The 18919-nt window shown below is 33.9% G+C and overlaps 1 protein-coding gene across 1 annotated transcript in view; it reads left to right on the top strand.

Moving 5' to 3' along the window:
* Window positions 1–18919, top strand: part of LOC113495895 — a 230190-nt gene that overhangs the window by 54391 nt on the left and 156880 nt on the right. Inside the window, exons 2-3 of the mRNA XM_026874895.1 lie at window positions 9468–12258; window positions 12973–13072. Coding sequence (XP_026730696.1) covers window positions 9529–12258; window positions 12973–13072 — 2830 coding nt within the window. The 5' untranslated portion in view covers window positions 9468–9528. The remainder of the gene's footprint in view (window positions 1–9467; window positions 12259–12972; window positions 13073–18919) is intronic.

Genomic DNA, 18919 nt, shown 5'->3' with positions numbered 1-18919 from the left:
ATCAAAGAAACACTACCATCTAAGCGTTAAAAATTAATATCTAGGAATTTTGAGGAGCTTGACTTAAACACAAAAAACTAAGTTTACTCACGATAAAAGAACACTTTAAAATAAAACGTTTAGCCATTCACAATAAACAAGGCTTTATTGCATATAGGTGAGCTGTAGAATGTAATAAATCCTATTACTGGACGTATCAATTACGTTGTAAGCATTAACTTGATATACATTCGTCACGTAACTTACTGACATGCTATAGTTATAAATAGTGTTTAGCTTATGAAGTAAAATATATAAGAATTACATTAATTAACACGAGCAATCTTGGTTGATCGGCATTTTTCGGGGAATAGCCACTTATTAAGACTTTTTGGAAAACTATCCCCTAAATACCTTAGATGCAGCAGATACAAAGGTTAGCCCTTAATTACAAACTATCTCTTTTGAATATTAATATAGATAAAGTCACTACTCGAAAAGATGTTATGAAATTTCACGATTAAAATCTCTGCATATTGTCTCTTCAAAGTAACGGAGAAAATACCGTCAAAGCTTTTCCCGTTAATAAGTAAGTAATTCTCTACCTTGTTTTTCATCCCTTTTCATAAACCTGGAGTTGCATTTATAGTTTTTTTTTACCAGTATTACAGTATGGATAATATGGATATTTAATAACTTTATACACGTTGTACTTGTCGATTAACTATTTGAATGTTGTGTTCTTTGTAAACATGTATGTTTTAAAAAAATACATGCTTTGTAAATTTACAGATTATTATTTAAATATATTTAGTGTTAAATCAGCTAATACGGTACCCAGTAATTAGAAATTGTAATAGGAAACTCCTACTGTGAACTGTTCATATATCTACTTCAAAATATTGTCTTCATTATAAGTTACGAATAGTACCTAACATAATCCGATACTACTACAATATCTTCAAACATGTTCAACTTCAGCTGCATTTATTCTCGTATTTTTAATTAAAATAGGCTTACCTTCGTACCTTTTCAATCGCCGCTCGCCGGCCACAAAATAAACACGTGAACCGTATAAAATTGAATCCCGACTCAGGCAATCCTATATGCGTCATCCTAACTCGATGGCATATAAAAGCTAACAGTATACACCTTAATTAAAATTTCCTACCGACTAATTGTATATTAAGTTAATCGGATAATGGCGGGTAACAGGCGTTTCACCGGATAATTGCCTGCCGTGGTTCCGCAGTTATTCTCCGTTGGAAATTGTATTATGGAGCATGTTCACTTGGATTTGCCAATAACGATATTATATTGATATTTGAAGTGTTACAGTATGTCTGATTGAATGGGATGGAATATAAAATTGCAATGTGGTTGAGTGGAATATCATGTGCAATATAATGCACCTTATATTGTGCTCTTTTTTCATTTTTTGTGTCTAATGGGTTTACGATTTATAAATTAGTCTTTACTTAAAGTTAGAACGTTGTAAGTTTATATTTTAATTGAAATCAAAGAGTTTTTGAAACAAATAACGCATTTGTTTTCTTTTTTTGAAAATATACTTTTTGAGACCAACATGTTACGCACCTAAATATGTAGCTCTGCTGTTGACGTTGTTATTGAGCGCTAAGCCCAAATTCGATCTGACAGGTTAGGCTTTTTGAATCCATTCAGGCTAAAAGCTTGAAAACAAAACCTATCAATTTATAAAAAAGACCATCAGTCATTTCAATAAACAAAAACCCTGTTACAAAAACATCCAAGTTCCATGAAAATCTTTTATTTGTTCGAGTGGCTATGAGTGGCGAAGTTTCAACAAAGTACGTTAAGAAACATACGGTTGAAGAGTTTTAAGACCTACTTCAAATGTGAATCTTTATAACATTTCATTTTCAGGAGAATATAATAAATAGATTTGAGTGGTTCCGAATGTAAGTGGTCGTTTCGCAAAGGACTGCTTGTAACTTAATGTTAGCGGTTCCTAAATTATTTGAAGATTCTGAAGGCTACTTCTAATTTTTATATTTAAACGTTATCTAAAAACTAAGAACAGTTTTATGCTAAGCTTTCAAGATCTCGTATAGCGATCAATTTATTAGCGAAATATAAAAAACGCAATACTTTTTATCTCGTTCGAATTCATACAGCACAAAACCTGATCAAAATATTTTGAATCCTTAATGAACGAATTATGATCACCGTCAATTTAATTAGCGAAATTTCTCAATGTTTATTAAATACAAAATGTGTTGCCATTTTGATTTTAAGTAACAAAACCAGTTCTTAATGATACTCGGTACTGAACACCTTAAACATTTTAATGTGTAAAATAAGCTATAAATTTTATGGCTTATGTGCTTAATGTATTAAGTTGAATATCTTAATTAAAACACGCCAATAACAGCGTTACCGGCGTTAGGAATGTAAGAATAGTGTTTCATTCACGGTTATAACATGAATGTGGATTGAATGAGTCCTTTTTAAGGACCTGTATTCATATCTAGTGGGTCCTCCACGCCTCCTTAGACTAACAAAAGGGAGAAAAATTGTCAAGAGACGAGCCGAGAGTTCAAAGAGAGAATGAATGGTGGACGTATAATAAATCGTGATAATAGTCTCGCGTGCGCTTGCGTCGTGTAATTTTGACACTTGATTTCTTTATTCAGAGCTCGTAAATCTTAGTGATGACGGTGCCCCGCTGCTTTCTGATTAAAATTCACAAATTAAAGCTCACGCAACAATCAGTGTTAATTCGATACCTTTCATGTTTCGTCAAAATATCCTGACAAATGCACGTTACGTAACATCCCATACAACGCAAGAAATAAAATAATTTATAATTACGAGAGCGTAATTTATGGAGGTAAACGTGTAAATTATACCAATTACAATAGCCCTAATAATTGTAGTAATTGAATATTTGTTGGCAGTTCTGTAACGTGTCGTAATATTAGGTAATAGCTGGGTATGTAATGACTACAGCTTACAATTGTTATTTAATTGGAGGTAATTACTACGGAAACTTGTAAATGGAACTCGGGCAGGATCTGATAAGAATGCGATGTTTTTTAAAGTAATCAATTGTTTTTGTGTCCTTTGAATTTTTGGGGCATTCCTTTGAGTATCGCTTATCTAAACATTCGTCTCTGATTAGGTAGGCAGATGTCAATATTCCAATAAGAAAATATACGTGCAGCTTAATCTTAGAATTATTATAGGTGATTGCATGTCGATGTATTTAAATAAAATATTAAAATATCATCAGACCTATCTACTTGTACGAAAAACCTCATTTCAATCCAAATGTAATAGTAATATTATATTAACAACCACTCTACATATTAAATAAACTTATTCCGTGGCAAGCGCTTCTGAAAATATGAACGTAATATTAAATTGTTTCGCAAACATTTATACGTGAAGTTCATTGGTATAAATGTATACACTGATATTTTATTTAAAGTAGCATAATAACTACAAATTATATCTCTCATGCACTCCACGTAAGTGATCATAAAATCTCTTTAAAGCTTTTATAAAGCTTCATCGCAATCCATTAAACAGATTTTCTCATAAGACTGGGGCTAATCTGGTTGACTTCGCAATAAACAGGTTAACAAAGAATCAATTTGAAAATATCGCAATGTATTTTGTACAATTCCGTTTAGTTGGCAAACAAAACGTGGGAGTCGGGGGTTGAGGGCGCGATGGACGATTTCATTAGCGCTCGCTCTTTGATCGGTACAGTCATTTGCGCTAATTAAATAACTGCCAGTTTCTGTAACCACTTACTGAGTGTTCCGCTTCGTATTAAATAGAGTGGCTCATTTCCTTTTCGTTTTTAGTGTTTACGAAAATAACTTTGAAACAATTCCAATGTGTTTATTACAACTATTTTTTCTTACTGCATTTATTATAATTTGGCGGTTTTATTGGTAATTACTGAAAAATATTTAATTTTAACCACATTGTTACGATATTTATTCGCACTCGAATGAGTCTAATTGGTTGATAAACTATAATTACAATTGGTTTGCAATTCGCTTCAATAATATTATGATCATACAATTTGTTATATTAATATTTCGCATGAGATTAATTTATTGTGGTAGCAAAACACTTAATCAATTTGAAATAACCGCGTTAAACGCATCGTAATTCGTTCTTCCATATCAAAGTTAGTTAACATTTCATAATTCTACTATACTGAGTATCAATTTACTTAACTTGGTCTACAATCGACATTAGACTGACTTCCGAAACGAATAACGTATGTAACAAATACCCATTGTATTGTACAACGGTAACTGATGTCATTTGCCGAGTTTAGAGCAGTTTACACTTATTGTGATTGACGCTGAAGTGGCGTAAAAGTGAATCTGAGCTCTTCTTGAGGACAGATCGATACTCCCTCCGCACCGTCTCGCGTTACCTCCCTTTCCCGCACAACTCCCACGAATCACTGTACTTTGGAGAATGTAGGATAATAGTACACTGGTCTTTGTAGCCTGTAGGACAACAATCTGTGAAAATAGGTTTTATTTGACAATGTTTCCTTTGTAAACTGAGGCGTTGGTGTCAGTATTTGATAGCGTGTTAACTGTTAGTATATTTTTTGAACTGTTGAGTTTGTGGTCTGCGAAATATTGGTATAATTTAAATAGCTATTTAATGAAATGCTAATTTCGTTAGTAGTAATAAACACAAAATTATAGGCTTATATTTTAATTATTATTACGCGGTAATATGTTTAAAATTAGTGTTTAATATTATTTATTATTTATTAAATAATAAACATGTCGGCCTCAAATACTATTAATTTAACGAGCGCGATAGGATTAGTATTTAATGAACTAAGTAATACATCTAACAGGAGGTTGAAACATATTTAAAGCTAGCTTTTTCGTAAAATAACTCTAAACAAAAATATCTGAATAAAGTATCTATTGTATTGTGTAAATTGGAAGATACACCAGATTATTCTTTATTATACCAGGAGTAAATATTGCCCTACTTTGTGCTAGCTACGTAAAATACGAAGACGGAATTTTCCTATTAGAACATTGTATGAAGACATCAGATAAACATCTTCGTATTGAAAACATATTGCTCTAGTGTAAATTGCGCCTTAATGGTCTCGGTAGGCCAGACCAGACCGCCTGTGACAACCATTCTCCATTAAACTCTTTAAACAGTAATAAGTCATATGAAAAGTTTCTAGAAAGTCCCTTGGGGACTTCCACCACTATTCAAAGTAAGACTTTCGTAATCTTCTAAGCGAGATGCCGCTCTACGCCGTGTTATACTCTGTCTCGCTCGCACAATCAAAAGAGACTTATTATAAACGGTATTGGTACCAGACTTATTCATTTGTCATAGTCTAGCAAATGTAGGTTTCGTGTGGAAAACACATTAGCCTTATGATATGTGACTCTTTATTTCAGTTCACTTATGTCTATCGCTATTACTTTTGTGATTGATTTTACCAAAGGTTGTCTAAAAACGGTAATGTTTGCAATAAAATTATGTAATAAATTTCTTTATGTTGGTAATAGATTTTTATAGTCGACTAAAAGATAGGATAAAGTGGTATATATTCCCTATAATTTACCACTTGATCACCCAGGTAGAAATCTTGCAAATAATGGAAAATTACAACATACAACATGTTTTATTTATCTAAATATTAAAATAATATAAGAAAGTAATTATAGTTTACTTTTAACGTCGGTACGCTTGGCAAAGCAGGTTAACATCGGTTCACCCCTTTATTCTTGAACGCGATATCAGACTTACGTTTAAATTTGTATTTAGTATCTGATTTAAAAGATAGATATAAAAACAAAACACCTTTCTTGTTACTCGCATTACCAACTATGTAAACAATTCCATTAAGATGTCATAAATCGGTAATTACTTAATTCTACTACAATATCATCATCATCATCATCATCAGCCCATATATGTCCACTGCTGGACATAGGCCTCCCCAATTGCACGCCATCGAAATCTATCTACGGCTGCTCGCATCCAGCCATCTTGCGCAGATCATCCCTACTTCAATGTACAATATAGCATTTACCTTATTAAATAAATCTACCAAAACAGTATCAAAATAAAAAATATTACCCAAACAAATCCCAAAGTTCGTTTTCCTCATTGCGAAGGGAACTTGCGGTCTGCTCACAGTTGCTTGGCCGACAATAAGAATTAAATAGAGCACTTGAAACAATAACAAGTGTTTGAGCCGACTGTGGCGCCCTCTATTGGGTTAACTTGACAAAAGGCTTGGCGCTTAATTATTGAAAGACTCGTTCTTTGAATTCTTTTTCGTGACAGTTTTATTTGGATTTTCTCTTTGCTTTGATATTTTATTTTGTTTGCTTTCTTAATTTATTATGACTTGTATCCTCACTTAATAAATTTTATATTTCGTTATCCTTCTTCTTGTAAGGCTGTAGGTTAACATTCTTTTGCAAACCCAAGCTTTAAAGCCATTAAGATATTTTGGAATACATTTTCATCAACAAATCCCACTATCGTTAATGTAGATGGTCTCCATAAGCCGGTCTTTACCATATACTGAGGTCAGTTCAATGCAAGCGTAATCTGATTTTCGTCGATTAATTGATACAAGCTTTGAGACCACTTTGTCATGACCTTTCGACCGAGTAAGCTAAGTGCCACTGGTCTGTAAATCGATTAACTAACGAGGGCTCAGGATAAATTGTTAGATTCCCTCAAAATATTCCAACACGAATAATATTGTTAAAAGAATAACTCCGAATAATCATCGGGTAACATTTTTACGAGATTTTTATGAGCTTACAAGTGTTCTTGTTATTTGAAGTTACATCAACTTGGTACTAACAGTTCGCATCTTATTGACTTGTGTCAATATGCTTTTAAAGTCAATTTCATAAAAATCTTCTGTCATTACTGTCCACTGTTGAAAATAGGCCACCTCTGAAAAGCGCCACCAACCAATTGCAGTATTAATTTTACAGAACAAGATTTTTACACAAGTCTGCGTATCTTTTAAGTAAGCAGATAATAAAATAGTTTCAATGATTCCCCCGAGACCGCACGAAATGGGCTTACGGCTGCGGCCCGCTTGCTTTATTTTCCCAATGTCAAAGGTCACGCAGACCTAAGAGAGTTCGTTGCATAATAAGATTGATCTCATGTTGCTAGGGACCACAGCCATGTGATAACTTTGACCTTTTAAACGAGAGCGTAACGTGAAACTGTTAAACTGTAATTAGGAAAGGAAGTAATTTAATATAATGATGGCGTTGAGTGGCGGATTAAAGGCTTACACGCACGCTTCCAAACCAAACTATTTTTTTTTCTTTGCAAAAAATAATAGGAAAATTTTCATTTACATGTAATAAAGCTATAATCTATTTTTTTAGGTAGTAAAAAGGTCAACAGTTGTATAATAGTGAATAACTAAAAGAAAAGGTTTATTTTACAATCACTTATTAATGAAACTAACAACTGATTTATTTTAAACAAATATTTGATATTTTTAATCGTTGTCGTTGTTTTCCGTCGCGTTTTATTTTCAAATGAGTTTTTAGACAAATAAGTAAACCAAGATTGTTTACCTTTTGTTGTTACCTCAACAAACAGAATAAAGACATGTCGAAGTGATTAATGTCTTCAATAAATGAGACGTTTACAGACACTAAAACGCTAATTTGATAACTATCAACTCATAATTTAATTACCACCATCATGTATTTGAATACAAATTATGCTTTATTATTTAACGCAGGTGCAGACATTTAGTACCTAACCATAAATGTTATAGAATAGATCGCGGTAAGTCCGAGGACTTATTTTTCTGTTTACGCTTTTGAATATGACGACTTTGGTTGTATTGTTTCGTAAACACTTTGTTTATTTACACCTCGTTGTTTACTCGTTTTTGATAACACAATCACCGAGAGGAAAATTTCACTTCTTTTCTTTGAATCACTATGAGCAAACAAATGTTAAGATATTAATTTGTTTTTAAAAGTTGTGACCTGTGGGAATCTTATTTTTTTATACTTACAAATTCAGCTGTTGTAAAATTAACGTATAACGTTTGCTAATGATACGATCCCTGTAATCAGTAAAACACACTTCATACTGAATGCTGTTAACACTAATAACAAACAAAATAACTGACTACCAGTAGTAAGCTCTAAACTAAATATTCCCATATTCCTAGTTCGCATCCAAGCGATTATTCCCATTTAACAAGTCAGGTGCGAAGTTGGCAAGCATAATGTAACCAAAATACACCAAAACATTTAATATCATAACGCGGCACAGCTTCAACACAAAATATTCACAGCACTACGTTGAAGGCCGCTCAAAAACTTTTATTGAAATAGTTCGCGTTAGCACTTCGCCGCGAAATGTTTGACCTCAATGAACATTAGTCTTTTTACGAGTGTGTTTCGTTTCGAGCTATGTGTGAACTTAGAAACCTTCACATTTCGGCATCGTAAAATAATTATGCTTGCAAAACTTACGTGCGGTATTAAATAGCATTAAATATGTGCAACCTCTAATGATTGACGCGTTGTCTTTTCAATTTAAACTGTGTAACGTAGAAGATTCTTAGTTGTTACATGATATGACAGTTCATAATTTTGATGATTTTATATAAAAGTAATACATATTTATCATAGTAATACGTATTTACGTCGCTAGAAAGCCCCTCGTTGTTATTGCCGACAGCAAACAACATAATCAAATTATCTTTTATTTTTATGTTAGCATAAAGCGGCACTAATGGTGGCACGTGCTCGCAGGTACAAAATTCGGTTAGTTCGGTCCTTTTTTCGACAAAAAACCGTGTAGACCCAGCTTTATTTATGTGTATGCGTGAGCGCATGCTATCAAAGCAGATGTTTGCTTTTGAGAGAATTTATGTCCTGTCTTTGGAAGGTGTTTATCGATAAACGGAATTTCTTTATAATTTTCAAGTCACTAACTTCACAACATGCTAATTTGTGTCTGATAAATGCTATCACACATAAAATTTATGAAACTAACGTACTTAAGTTTCGAGAATCATTGAATAAAAAATTGTATTTAAGTATGGCAATAAATTCACTGCAAGAACAAGAACCGAAAAACGAAACTATAGGTATTTATTATTATAGACTTCAAAAAATATAATCAAAGTGTTTAATGATTACCAAAAGTTTGTGGTCACCTTTTTTTCTACATTACTTAGACCTACAATTCCGTTACTCTAAAGAAACTCAAGCGTAACAATAACGGCCATCTGTCGTGGGGCAAATCATATAACAAAAGGTTTTTTTGCTCTACTAAAGACGGCTGCAAGACGCGATAGTTAAAAATGGGTTGCAGCCGGCTTTTCATCAATTATACATCGTAATATTAATCTTTTAAATTGCCAAATGTTTAGTTACTACCTTCACTTCAATTAACATATTTCTTTTGAATTGTTCCAGAATGTGATCTTAAGAATCACTTCATCAATGACGGTAACATTCATATGACTACAACCGGACAATGCGGTCACAAACTTCAAAACCCTTACCTAAGAAAGGGGAACTGAATAAAACATCATTCAAGAGTTCAACTGCCAAACAGGCTGCAAAGAAGTCTGTGTCGCCGAAAAAAGTAAAAAATTTGGTAAACAAGTCATTGATTAAAAGCCCGAAAAAGAATACGGCGAAGGATGATTCGATCAATTCTAAAACTGATGAAGTTTCCGGAACTGGAGACAAAAATGAAAATTCATCCGACGCCAATAAAGCGGGACCATCAAAAGCTTCGACTACGCGAGTCGATTTACCTGTTAAAAAAGCCAAGAAAGACCCCAAGGAGAAAAAAGATCCGCCTAAAGTGGCCGCAGAAAATGTAAAGAAAGTTGCATGCAAAAAACCAATTAAAGTGGATAAAAAGGCTAAACCTGTTAAGCCAAATGCAAAAAAGAATGGAAAAGAAGATGATGTAAAGTACAAAATTAATAAAGATGTAAAAAAAGCTACACCGAAATTTACTAAAGCTAAAACTATAATAAAAAAAGGAAATTCTGCTGCGAATGAAAAAAAGAAAGCAGCTTCGCAATCAAAACAAGAAGGTACGAAATTAAAAGACGAAGAGAATAAACACGTGAAAGAAAATTCTAAGGAAGAGAATAAAACGGTTTCTGACTGTAAAGATGAACCTAAAACTACTAAGGTTGATGAAGGAAAAGAAGGAGAGTCAGTTGGTAATAAAAATAATGACCCATCTGTTTGTAAGACTCCACCTAAAACTTCATCTGCTAGTCAACCAGAGACGCCAAAATCTGAGACGGAAAGGCCCCCAAAATTTTTCACTTCGAGCAGATCTCCGCGCACTGTGGATATCGACGTAAAATGTTGCAAGAATTCCAAAGGGAATCTTAGTGTTTCAGAAAAGTTCTTGTCGATGAAAGTAGAAACAAAGACAGAAGAAAACGCAAAGGAGAAAAGCTCATCGAACGCTTTGGTACAAGGATCAGAAATCGATGTTTACACTTTCACAGAAAAAGTAGATTCTCCCAAAAGCATTTTGTCTGACTTCCGAAGTCCAGTGAATAAGAATATTGGCCGTGTTCGGCCAATAGCCAGAGTAAAAGGTACAGTTATAGACAAGAAGACAGAATCTGAAAAGAAGAAATATTCGCCACATCGCCCCATTGAAGAAGTTGTAAACAAACTAAAAAATAAAAGATCGGAAGAGTTAAATGCAAACCAAAATCAAAATGTTTGCAGTGCGTCCAGTGTCGAAACCAGTGCGGTAAGTAATGAAGCTGACTCAGAAGAAAAACCAAAACCTATTGTAAGTAAGTCATATAAAATGGTGGCTCGAAAGTCAAGTATAACAGGAAAACCTTTTAGTCCCATAAAGCTTTCTTTTCCTCTTGACCAAGAACCTTCAACAGAGAAAACTGAAAAATCTGAAAAGCCAGTTAAGTCCTCTCCCGCAAAGAAAACTGTGGCTAAGACGAAAAAGCAAGTTAAAAAAGGAAGTCTTTCCGATGAAGATATTGATAACTCCAAGTTTGCGTTAAACACTAAAACGTTCCATTACACGTCTTCTGATGACAGCGTTAATGAGTCAAATGATGACAATGACACCAAAGAGTCCTCGGAATCTGACACCCCTAAAAATAAGAAAACTAAAAACAAAAAGCTTAAAAAAAATAGAATCACGGACAGTGCCAAAAAAGCCCCATCTAAAGAACTAAAAGAACTATCAAAAGATTCTCTTATTGATCTTAAAGATAATTCTGCTTTGCTGGGTAATGAAAAACCGAGTAAAAGGCGCTTAAAACTATTATCTATGTGGTCTGGCCCAAAAAAACATAGAATGGCTTCCCTAAATGCCATCGCTAAAGTACATTGCTTGTACGAAAATGAAAGTAGAACTCACATGGAATTAGGTTTGATGAAGACCATAGATAGACAAGCATTGCCTAGTACTTCCAAAACTGTAACACCGAAAAAGAAAGAAACTAAAACTAGAGAATCTGAAAAACAAGAAAGTACTTCGGAATCAGAATATGAAGCTAAGAAAGAAAAGAAAGAAGCGAGTTCTGATAGTTCCGACGATAACCCCCCTCCAAGGTCTTTACGAGAGGTAAGGGGTATTAGAAGTGCAGGGAAGTACTGGGATCCGAAATCCTCAACTTCTTCAAGTGAAGATAGTGAATTAGAAACCAAGAAAAAAGTCTCTATCCCGGAGAAAAAGAAGGTAGCCACTAAAACGGTATCAGGCAAATCGGACTCCGACAAACCGCCAGCTAAAATGAAAAAGACTGCTGGTGTACCTATAAAAAAGAAGCGTAACAGAAATGAGGTTGTAATGGATCTTAAAGACATGGTGGTACAAAAACGCATGGCAAGTTTAAATGCCACTGCTATTTTAGCAGCTAGTTACGAAAAACGTTCACCTAAATCTAACAAAGACGATACAACATCAGACTCATGCAGTGACGAATCCTATTCACAGAAGTCAAAAAACGGGCTAAGTTCCGGCGTGAAGTCGGAATCTAAAATTGAATTTGATGCTAAAACTGAAAGCGACGAATCGGCCATGTCTGACCGAAAACAAAAACTTGAAGTAATAGTTAATCAAGATACTGATGTAACTATAACCGGTGTGTATTCCACTCATCATCACGAGGGGTTTTGCACGGTATCCGGGATGCAGTACCGCATCTCATCAACCAGCCACACGCAAACAACAGCTACAGCCAACTGTGAAAAGGTAAGATCATTATTCCACTTTACATAAAATTGATATTCGACAAAATCACTCACGACTTGTTGATCTGAATTACGAGGACAATCCCTTTCCATCGGCAAAGTTAGTAAATTGAGGCGCATATTACCCATACGTAATAAAATGTATTATACACCTCGGGCGCTTCGGTTCTCATTAATATACAGTAATGAAGTAAGTTCTATGTAAACACGCCTCGGGACCTCATTCTCACGTTATCCTTCATTGCCTTAACCCACGTGAGTTACCACGGAAAAATAAGCCTTTGTATTTCATAAGAACGATGTTTTTCCTTTGCTAGTTTCCATACCTTTATTTGTTGAATTGAGGTGTGAAAGATTTACGCGCAAAAGGAGTACCCATCACGTAACCCTTGAAGCAGATTATATCGTCTGACGTGTAAATCTTATTAATGTTGGGTTAACTCACCGAAGCGTCAGTGATTCTAAAAAGATATGCATAATGTATAATTATGTAGATAAACACGATAGTAAGCTTACTTTATCCACACGACGTACTATATTTCACTTAGACCTTTTTTGCGTATAAAGTAATATCTTTACCATCAGTAACCCTGGTAGGCTTGTTGCCGACACATTATTTCGATATCTAACATTTTTATATGATTTAATTTTGCAGTAAACTAAGTTATTGGAAAGGAATAAGAAGTTGTTACTAAAGTATTAATGTTGTTTATAGGAAGGATGTTCACGTGAGGACGGAGCCCGCTACACTCCTCTCTCCGCCTTGTCATCCATGCAGCCTCCCGCCGAACACGCACATGCACACCCTCATCCAGGTAAATAATAATAAGCATTATTAAAAACATAGTATTCAAAAATATAGGCAACATTATTAACAATCGTAACAAGCAGTATTGAAATGCACGTAGTTTATAACTGAATTGTTTTTGCCCCTGAAGCTACGCTTTGAATTTCAACGCGGTGAAAATTGCAAAGATATCAAAATGGACATATTAATTACAACGCTATATGCATATTGCTAACGATATTTCAATTACAGCTATCAGATTTCTTTTTGCGATCCTTCTAACGATACCGAGGCGGTGGATTGCAAAGTATACGAGCTTTAAGAAAGCAATATAAATAATAATATGTTACCTATAAAGCTGGTAGCCCGTCAGGAACGATAAAATCTACAGAACTCGTTTCCAACGATGTATTTTATTAATTATTCAGCAATAAAAGATGATTGATTCTTATTTTGATTTTAGTATTAAATTCGAAATACGTGGAAATGTTTTTAGAATGTCTCAAAAGGCTTCCTTTTAAAAACTTTCCATTTGGGAGTAAAAGGCAAACAAGATGTTCAGATGCTTATCGAACTAAAAGGAAATGGCAATATCAAATTTATCTGCTCAATATTTTTATCAAACGCCGGCACCGTTTCAATTTGTAGTTTGATACAAATTTTACGGGAGCATAACCGATTTCACGTCTACGTTTACTTCACTTGGTATTTTCAGAGTCTTGAGTTCAATTATGATAATTGAAATAGAATTCTTGTCAGCTCAACCGTAAAACCGCTATAAAAAGTTTTTATATATAGTTGAAGTTTTCTTGTATTTGGCATGAAATGGAACAATTTTCTTGAATCGAAGCTTTTTTTTACTATGAAATTTGAAAAACGACAACCAAGCTTTATAACTTTTATGTACCTATATATTTTTAAAACAACAAAAATGGTAAAATTCCGTTCATAAAGAACTAAAGGCAGGTAATATTCTCTTCATATTTCATCCGAACGTTTTTTATGTCACCTATCCATCAGTCCATTACAAGTGATGAAAGTTGCATGTCAAACCTGTGATTCATTTTGCGTGAGAACGAAAAATGATTTTCCTTTTCAATATTAAGTGGCTTTCACTGCTAACAGAGTTGGTGTTATTTCAATGAGAAAATTGCGAAAATCCGTGTATTGTTCTTGGTTTCCTTCAAACAATAGTTGTGATAACCGTTTGTAAAAAGCAGACTTAGAGATTTTCGGTCATTGTTTTTTTGAGCGGCTGGAAAATCCCTTTCAAGCAGTTTAAACTATTTCCTTTGCCTTCGTCAAAGTAAATATAATACAAAAGTATTATATTTACTTTGCCTACAAACTGTTTGTAGCCGGTCATGAGTATATCTAGCCGTAGGTGAAAAATACACTTACTTTCGCCTTAGACTTATAAGATCACCACTTAAAGTAAGATAAGTGCTGTAGAGTAAGAGAGACGTCGTATAAGGCGCTGTCACATCCGCAAAATATTACTTTTAAAATGCATTGGTTGAAATTCGTAGTTGATTTTTTTCTGGTAAATGTAATTTGCTATGAATGTTGGCAAATCTCATCTCCTACAACCCGCCTCTATTTTCTCCGGAGTACAAACTCAAATGCTGTTTTCCGTGAATTTCCTGGCACTATATAGGATAAGTCTATTTCATCGGATTTTTTCTTTTCGTATTCGAGTTTATTTTATCCATTCTAAAAACTTTCAATAACACAAAATATTTCCTTGTCTAGAGCTAGTCTATAGATTTAAAATGGCGATTATGTTAAAAGCGTAAAAAGCAATTTTTTTCACGTAGACACAATATGTTGTAGATTCTCGCGATTTAGTAGCGAAAATCACTCGATACAACATGATGTAATGCCAGTTTTTGTTCACATTAAAAGATTAAACGCCTTACTTTTTCTGAAGAACGTATCACCTTTTAAGTCTCTTTCCGAACTTATTAAGCTCTTTTTACTTAAGAGATTAGCTAAGCTTTTAACAACGTTAACATGAGCATTGAGCCGTGTATTTTTAATTAGCCAACATTGGAGACTTGTTTTAAAATTACATCCATTGCTGTTTTATTTACTGCTGTTGTGCACTTCTTGTGGACCAACAATGCATTGGACGTTAATGTCTGTTTGGCCAACGTTGGCTTGGTGAACAAAACTGGATAATGGCTTAACACTTAGAGGGACGAGAACAAGAATAGTAATGACAAATTCATGAAGCACGCTAACAAATCTATCACTCAGAATAGTTAGAACTGCATAGTTACGACTTAGTCTATGCTAACTAGCCGTAACACTGCAAATGTATGAGTGAACTAGTTCTCACTTATTTCAGGGTCGACTGTGGTTACTTAAGTCGTTTCGGTCTTTTGTCGATTTCTGTGAAGCTTTTCTTTACAAGTTTTAACACCTATCGGAACCTCTGTGATCCGTAACTTTCCCTTTGTGCGAATGTATTCCGAGCTAATTAACTCTTTGAAAACTTTAACGTACTACTTTAATTCAATAGCTTTGATCTGTGATATCCATTTCCTGTTTGTTAAATCAGTATTTCGTACTTCATAGTCAGTACCTATGAAACCTACACTGGGATAATGGGATGTGTCATCCCTAATTCTAGTCAGGGTAGGATTTTGGGCACTTTCCGTTTGCCAGTGTCCATTTGCTGTGATGACTAACTAACTTTGATGGTAAATGACGTACGTCAGGTATTCTCGACCTATTTCCTCCTGAACGCAAACCCTGTATTCCTCTTAGAAAATACATTAAGGTAAACATATAGGTAAAGTTATATTCCTGTATATTGTATTTAGTGCAATATTCATGACCGTTATGGGCCGGTCAACCCTAGGCGTAGCTGGAAATCAATTATTGCGTTTAGTACCTCGCTGAGATGTGGTACGCGCTTATTGGGGTCATCGACCTTCACAACTTGGAGTACTAAATACTTAGTGCTGACGAATATTACGCAAGTACGCAATTAACTAAGTCAGTTATTATCTTTTTCGCCTCAGGTTGGCGATACTTTGAATTAAGCTTAAGGACTCTTAAACTGCTAAGCCTGACTTTTAAATAAGTATTTATTATTTGTACTTTAACCTACAACAAAATTAAATAACGTTCCATTACTTTGTTGTGCAACCTTTAAATTATTATGTTTTCGATACATTTCCTCATCGCTTATCGTTTATGGATCTATACTGTATGTATAAGCTTGTTTCGCAATTCTTCTTTTAACTTGTTTTCCTTTGTTTTAGCCGCTCTGTCAACCTTTTAGTCATTATTTATAGTAATATCCTTCTTATATAGCCATGCTTAAATAGTTTATATTCTATAAAATATTTCATGAAAACACTTATTAAGAAATTAAGTCCAAATGTATTGCAGACAAAAATAACAATTATCTATTCAAATTATGCAAAGTTTATCAAATGTCAAACGCAATTAAAACTATCAATGCACTTTAAGTAGATAAGGTATTAAAACTACAAAAACATTCATTCGTTTTAATGGAATATACGAATGTATAATTTACATAATTACTTCACGACACCCATCAAAAACCAGATTCCAAAAATATTATAGTCACTCCACTCACAAACCCTTTTAATGTGCTTTTTATGTTATTTATTAAACCATAACTCTCACTATATATCCAGTGTTATTACTTGATGTGGACACATTTATTTCGTACTTTTATTCTATCAAAGCCCGTAGATCACCACAAACATGTTTATTATGAACTTTATAAGCTCAAACAACTTCAATACTTTACGATCTTGTAAAATGAAAAATGTTTCGCGTCTGTCATATTTCAAATTCTTTGTTGGATATTTAGCTGAAAAAGCAAGTATGTGAATTCCAGTGTATCTATCATCGCGACCGGTTGCCTCATATCGTACGTTAATAGGTCAATGTTTTTCGACAAGCGGCGACCTCGCGCGGCGGCCGGCGGGCGGCGCGGCGTGCGGCGGGCGCGGCGCGAGCGCAGCTAATGTGTCGCATTTTACACACGATGTCGGACGTTTTTTTGTTCGTGTTTCGCTTCGTTCATTCTTCGTGTCACCGCTGTTCGCGTTTTGGTTATTAATTTTTATATCATGTCGGCTTGTTATATTTTTTTATTATTTTTATTGGAATGTTTATTGTTCAATATGAATGCACTTCGATATAGTATTATCACGTATCAGTGCATCGCTTATTCTGACGTCCATTATACATTGCCCTTGTAATTAATAATAATTAATTAACGTGATCATATTTATAAATATAAGCATGAGCGTGTTACGTTTTACATTAGGTATGCCATTCACAATCTCACTTTTGTGATCAGTTTAATTGATACTTTTGGTGCTTAATTGTGTAATTAAAAGATAAGATTCTCGAAAGATAGCTTCAACAACAGTTGTTTGTTGCCCTTCGTAACAAGAATACACGAGTGCTTTTAGGTTATATTCCGTCTAAACAGAGTAAGTTAGCTGTAGTTGGTATAACGGAGCTGGTTTGGCTGCGGGCCAAGCTTGCAGATGTCGATGCTGGATCTTGGCGTGGCGAGCTCTTCCCGGGAATATAATAACACCTATTAACATAATCTCTTATGTTTTAGCCTCGATTTCTCAACAAATGTCCTCCGTGATCCCTAGACACGTCCGTCTTTTTATTACGCGCTTCATTTGTCTCGACTTTAATAACATAACATCACTTACCTCCTTTTAACATCCTTTCTTGTATTTTTTCTTAAGACTATCTCAATATAAATTAATATTAATAGTTAAGGATTATCGTCATCAACGAATTTTAATTCAAAAACGGATAAAAGCGAATTTTAATTAATGGGCTTACAATATAATACGTTCATTTAAAATGTATGCGGAGCAGTCTGCATTTAATTTTTTATTTTCACAACTGAACAAAATTCCAATAATTCGAATGCATTTAAAATAAATTGTAAATGTTATTTTTGTTCAATGTGGGTAAATAAAGATGTAAAATTCACGCTTGAAAAGGAAACCATTTTTAGTTATGAATTGGTTTTAAAATTGAGTGGTTAACAGGTAATTATTTAATTACTTGTATGTACTGTTAATTATTAACATTTATTTAAGTTTTATTGATTATGAAGTATTATTTTACAAACTCAATTTAAAGTAATATGGGCTTTTATCGAGATTATATTCAACTTACATTTCTAAAACGCATTATAACTTAAAAGAAAAAACTAATGTATTTTATCCGACTTGAAAACGGAAATGGTCTCTAAATCAATTGACTTTTTTCCTTTTTACTGTCTTTGTTGACCGGTCATCAGGGAAAAAAGAGAATTTGACTCCCTACAATAGACAGGATGTACTTATCGCCCCTCGGGACAACTGATTGAATAAAAAAAAAACAAACTCAGTATGCAAGTGCAAACAAAATAGATAATCAGTATCGATCATGTAAACATCGCTTTAAACAAACATTTTCCACTATTTTAATGACATTCACAGTCAACTTTAATTACCATTTCACAGCCCCGATACAGGCGTCCGTTTCAAAAACCGACCTTCATAAATATTTTCCGACGGCTCGTGTTTGTTGTTGCAAAATAAACTTTTAATCCCTTCAGTTGGAACTGTGCTCAAACATTCAAACCACTGTGCATACAACAGCTGTAGGTTGGCAAACAAAAATAGTTTAATGACGCCGTAATGGTAGAAAATACGAACTAATTACACTCATCGATTAATATAATAGCAGGATTTAGTCTTTAAATAGTTATATCATTTTGTCGTCAATTATAGTAATTATAAAGCTTTTTTATGTTATAAAAAGCTTTGATAGGTTTTTTTCGTTTCTTGCTTGAGATTAAGTTTTTAAA

Source organism: Trichoplusia ni, chromosome 7 (assembly GCF_003590095.1).
Source record: "Trichoplusia ni isolate ovarian cell line Hi5 chromosome 7, tn1, whole genome shotgun sequence".
In the NCBI taxonomy this organism is placed as follows: domain Eukaryota; kingdom Metazoa; phylum Arthropoda; class Insecta; order Lepidoptera; family Noctuidae; genus Trichoplusia; species Trichoplusia ni.
The sequence above is the reverse complement of the archived record's forward strand: the minus strand, read 5'-3'. Positions and strand labels throughout refer to the sequence as shown.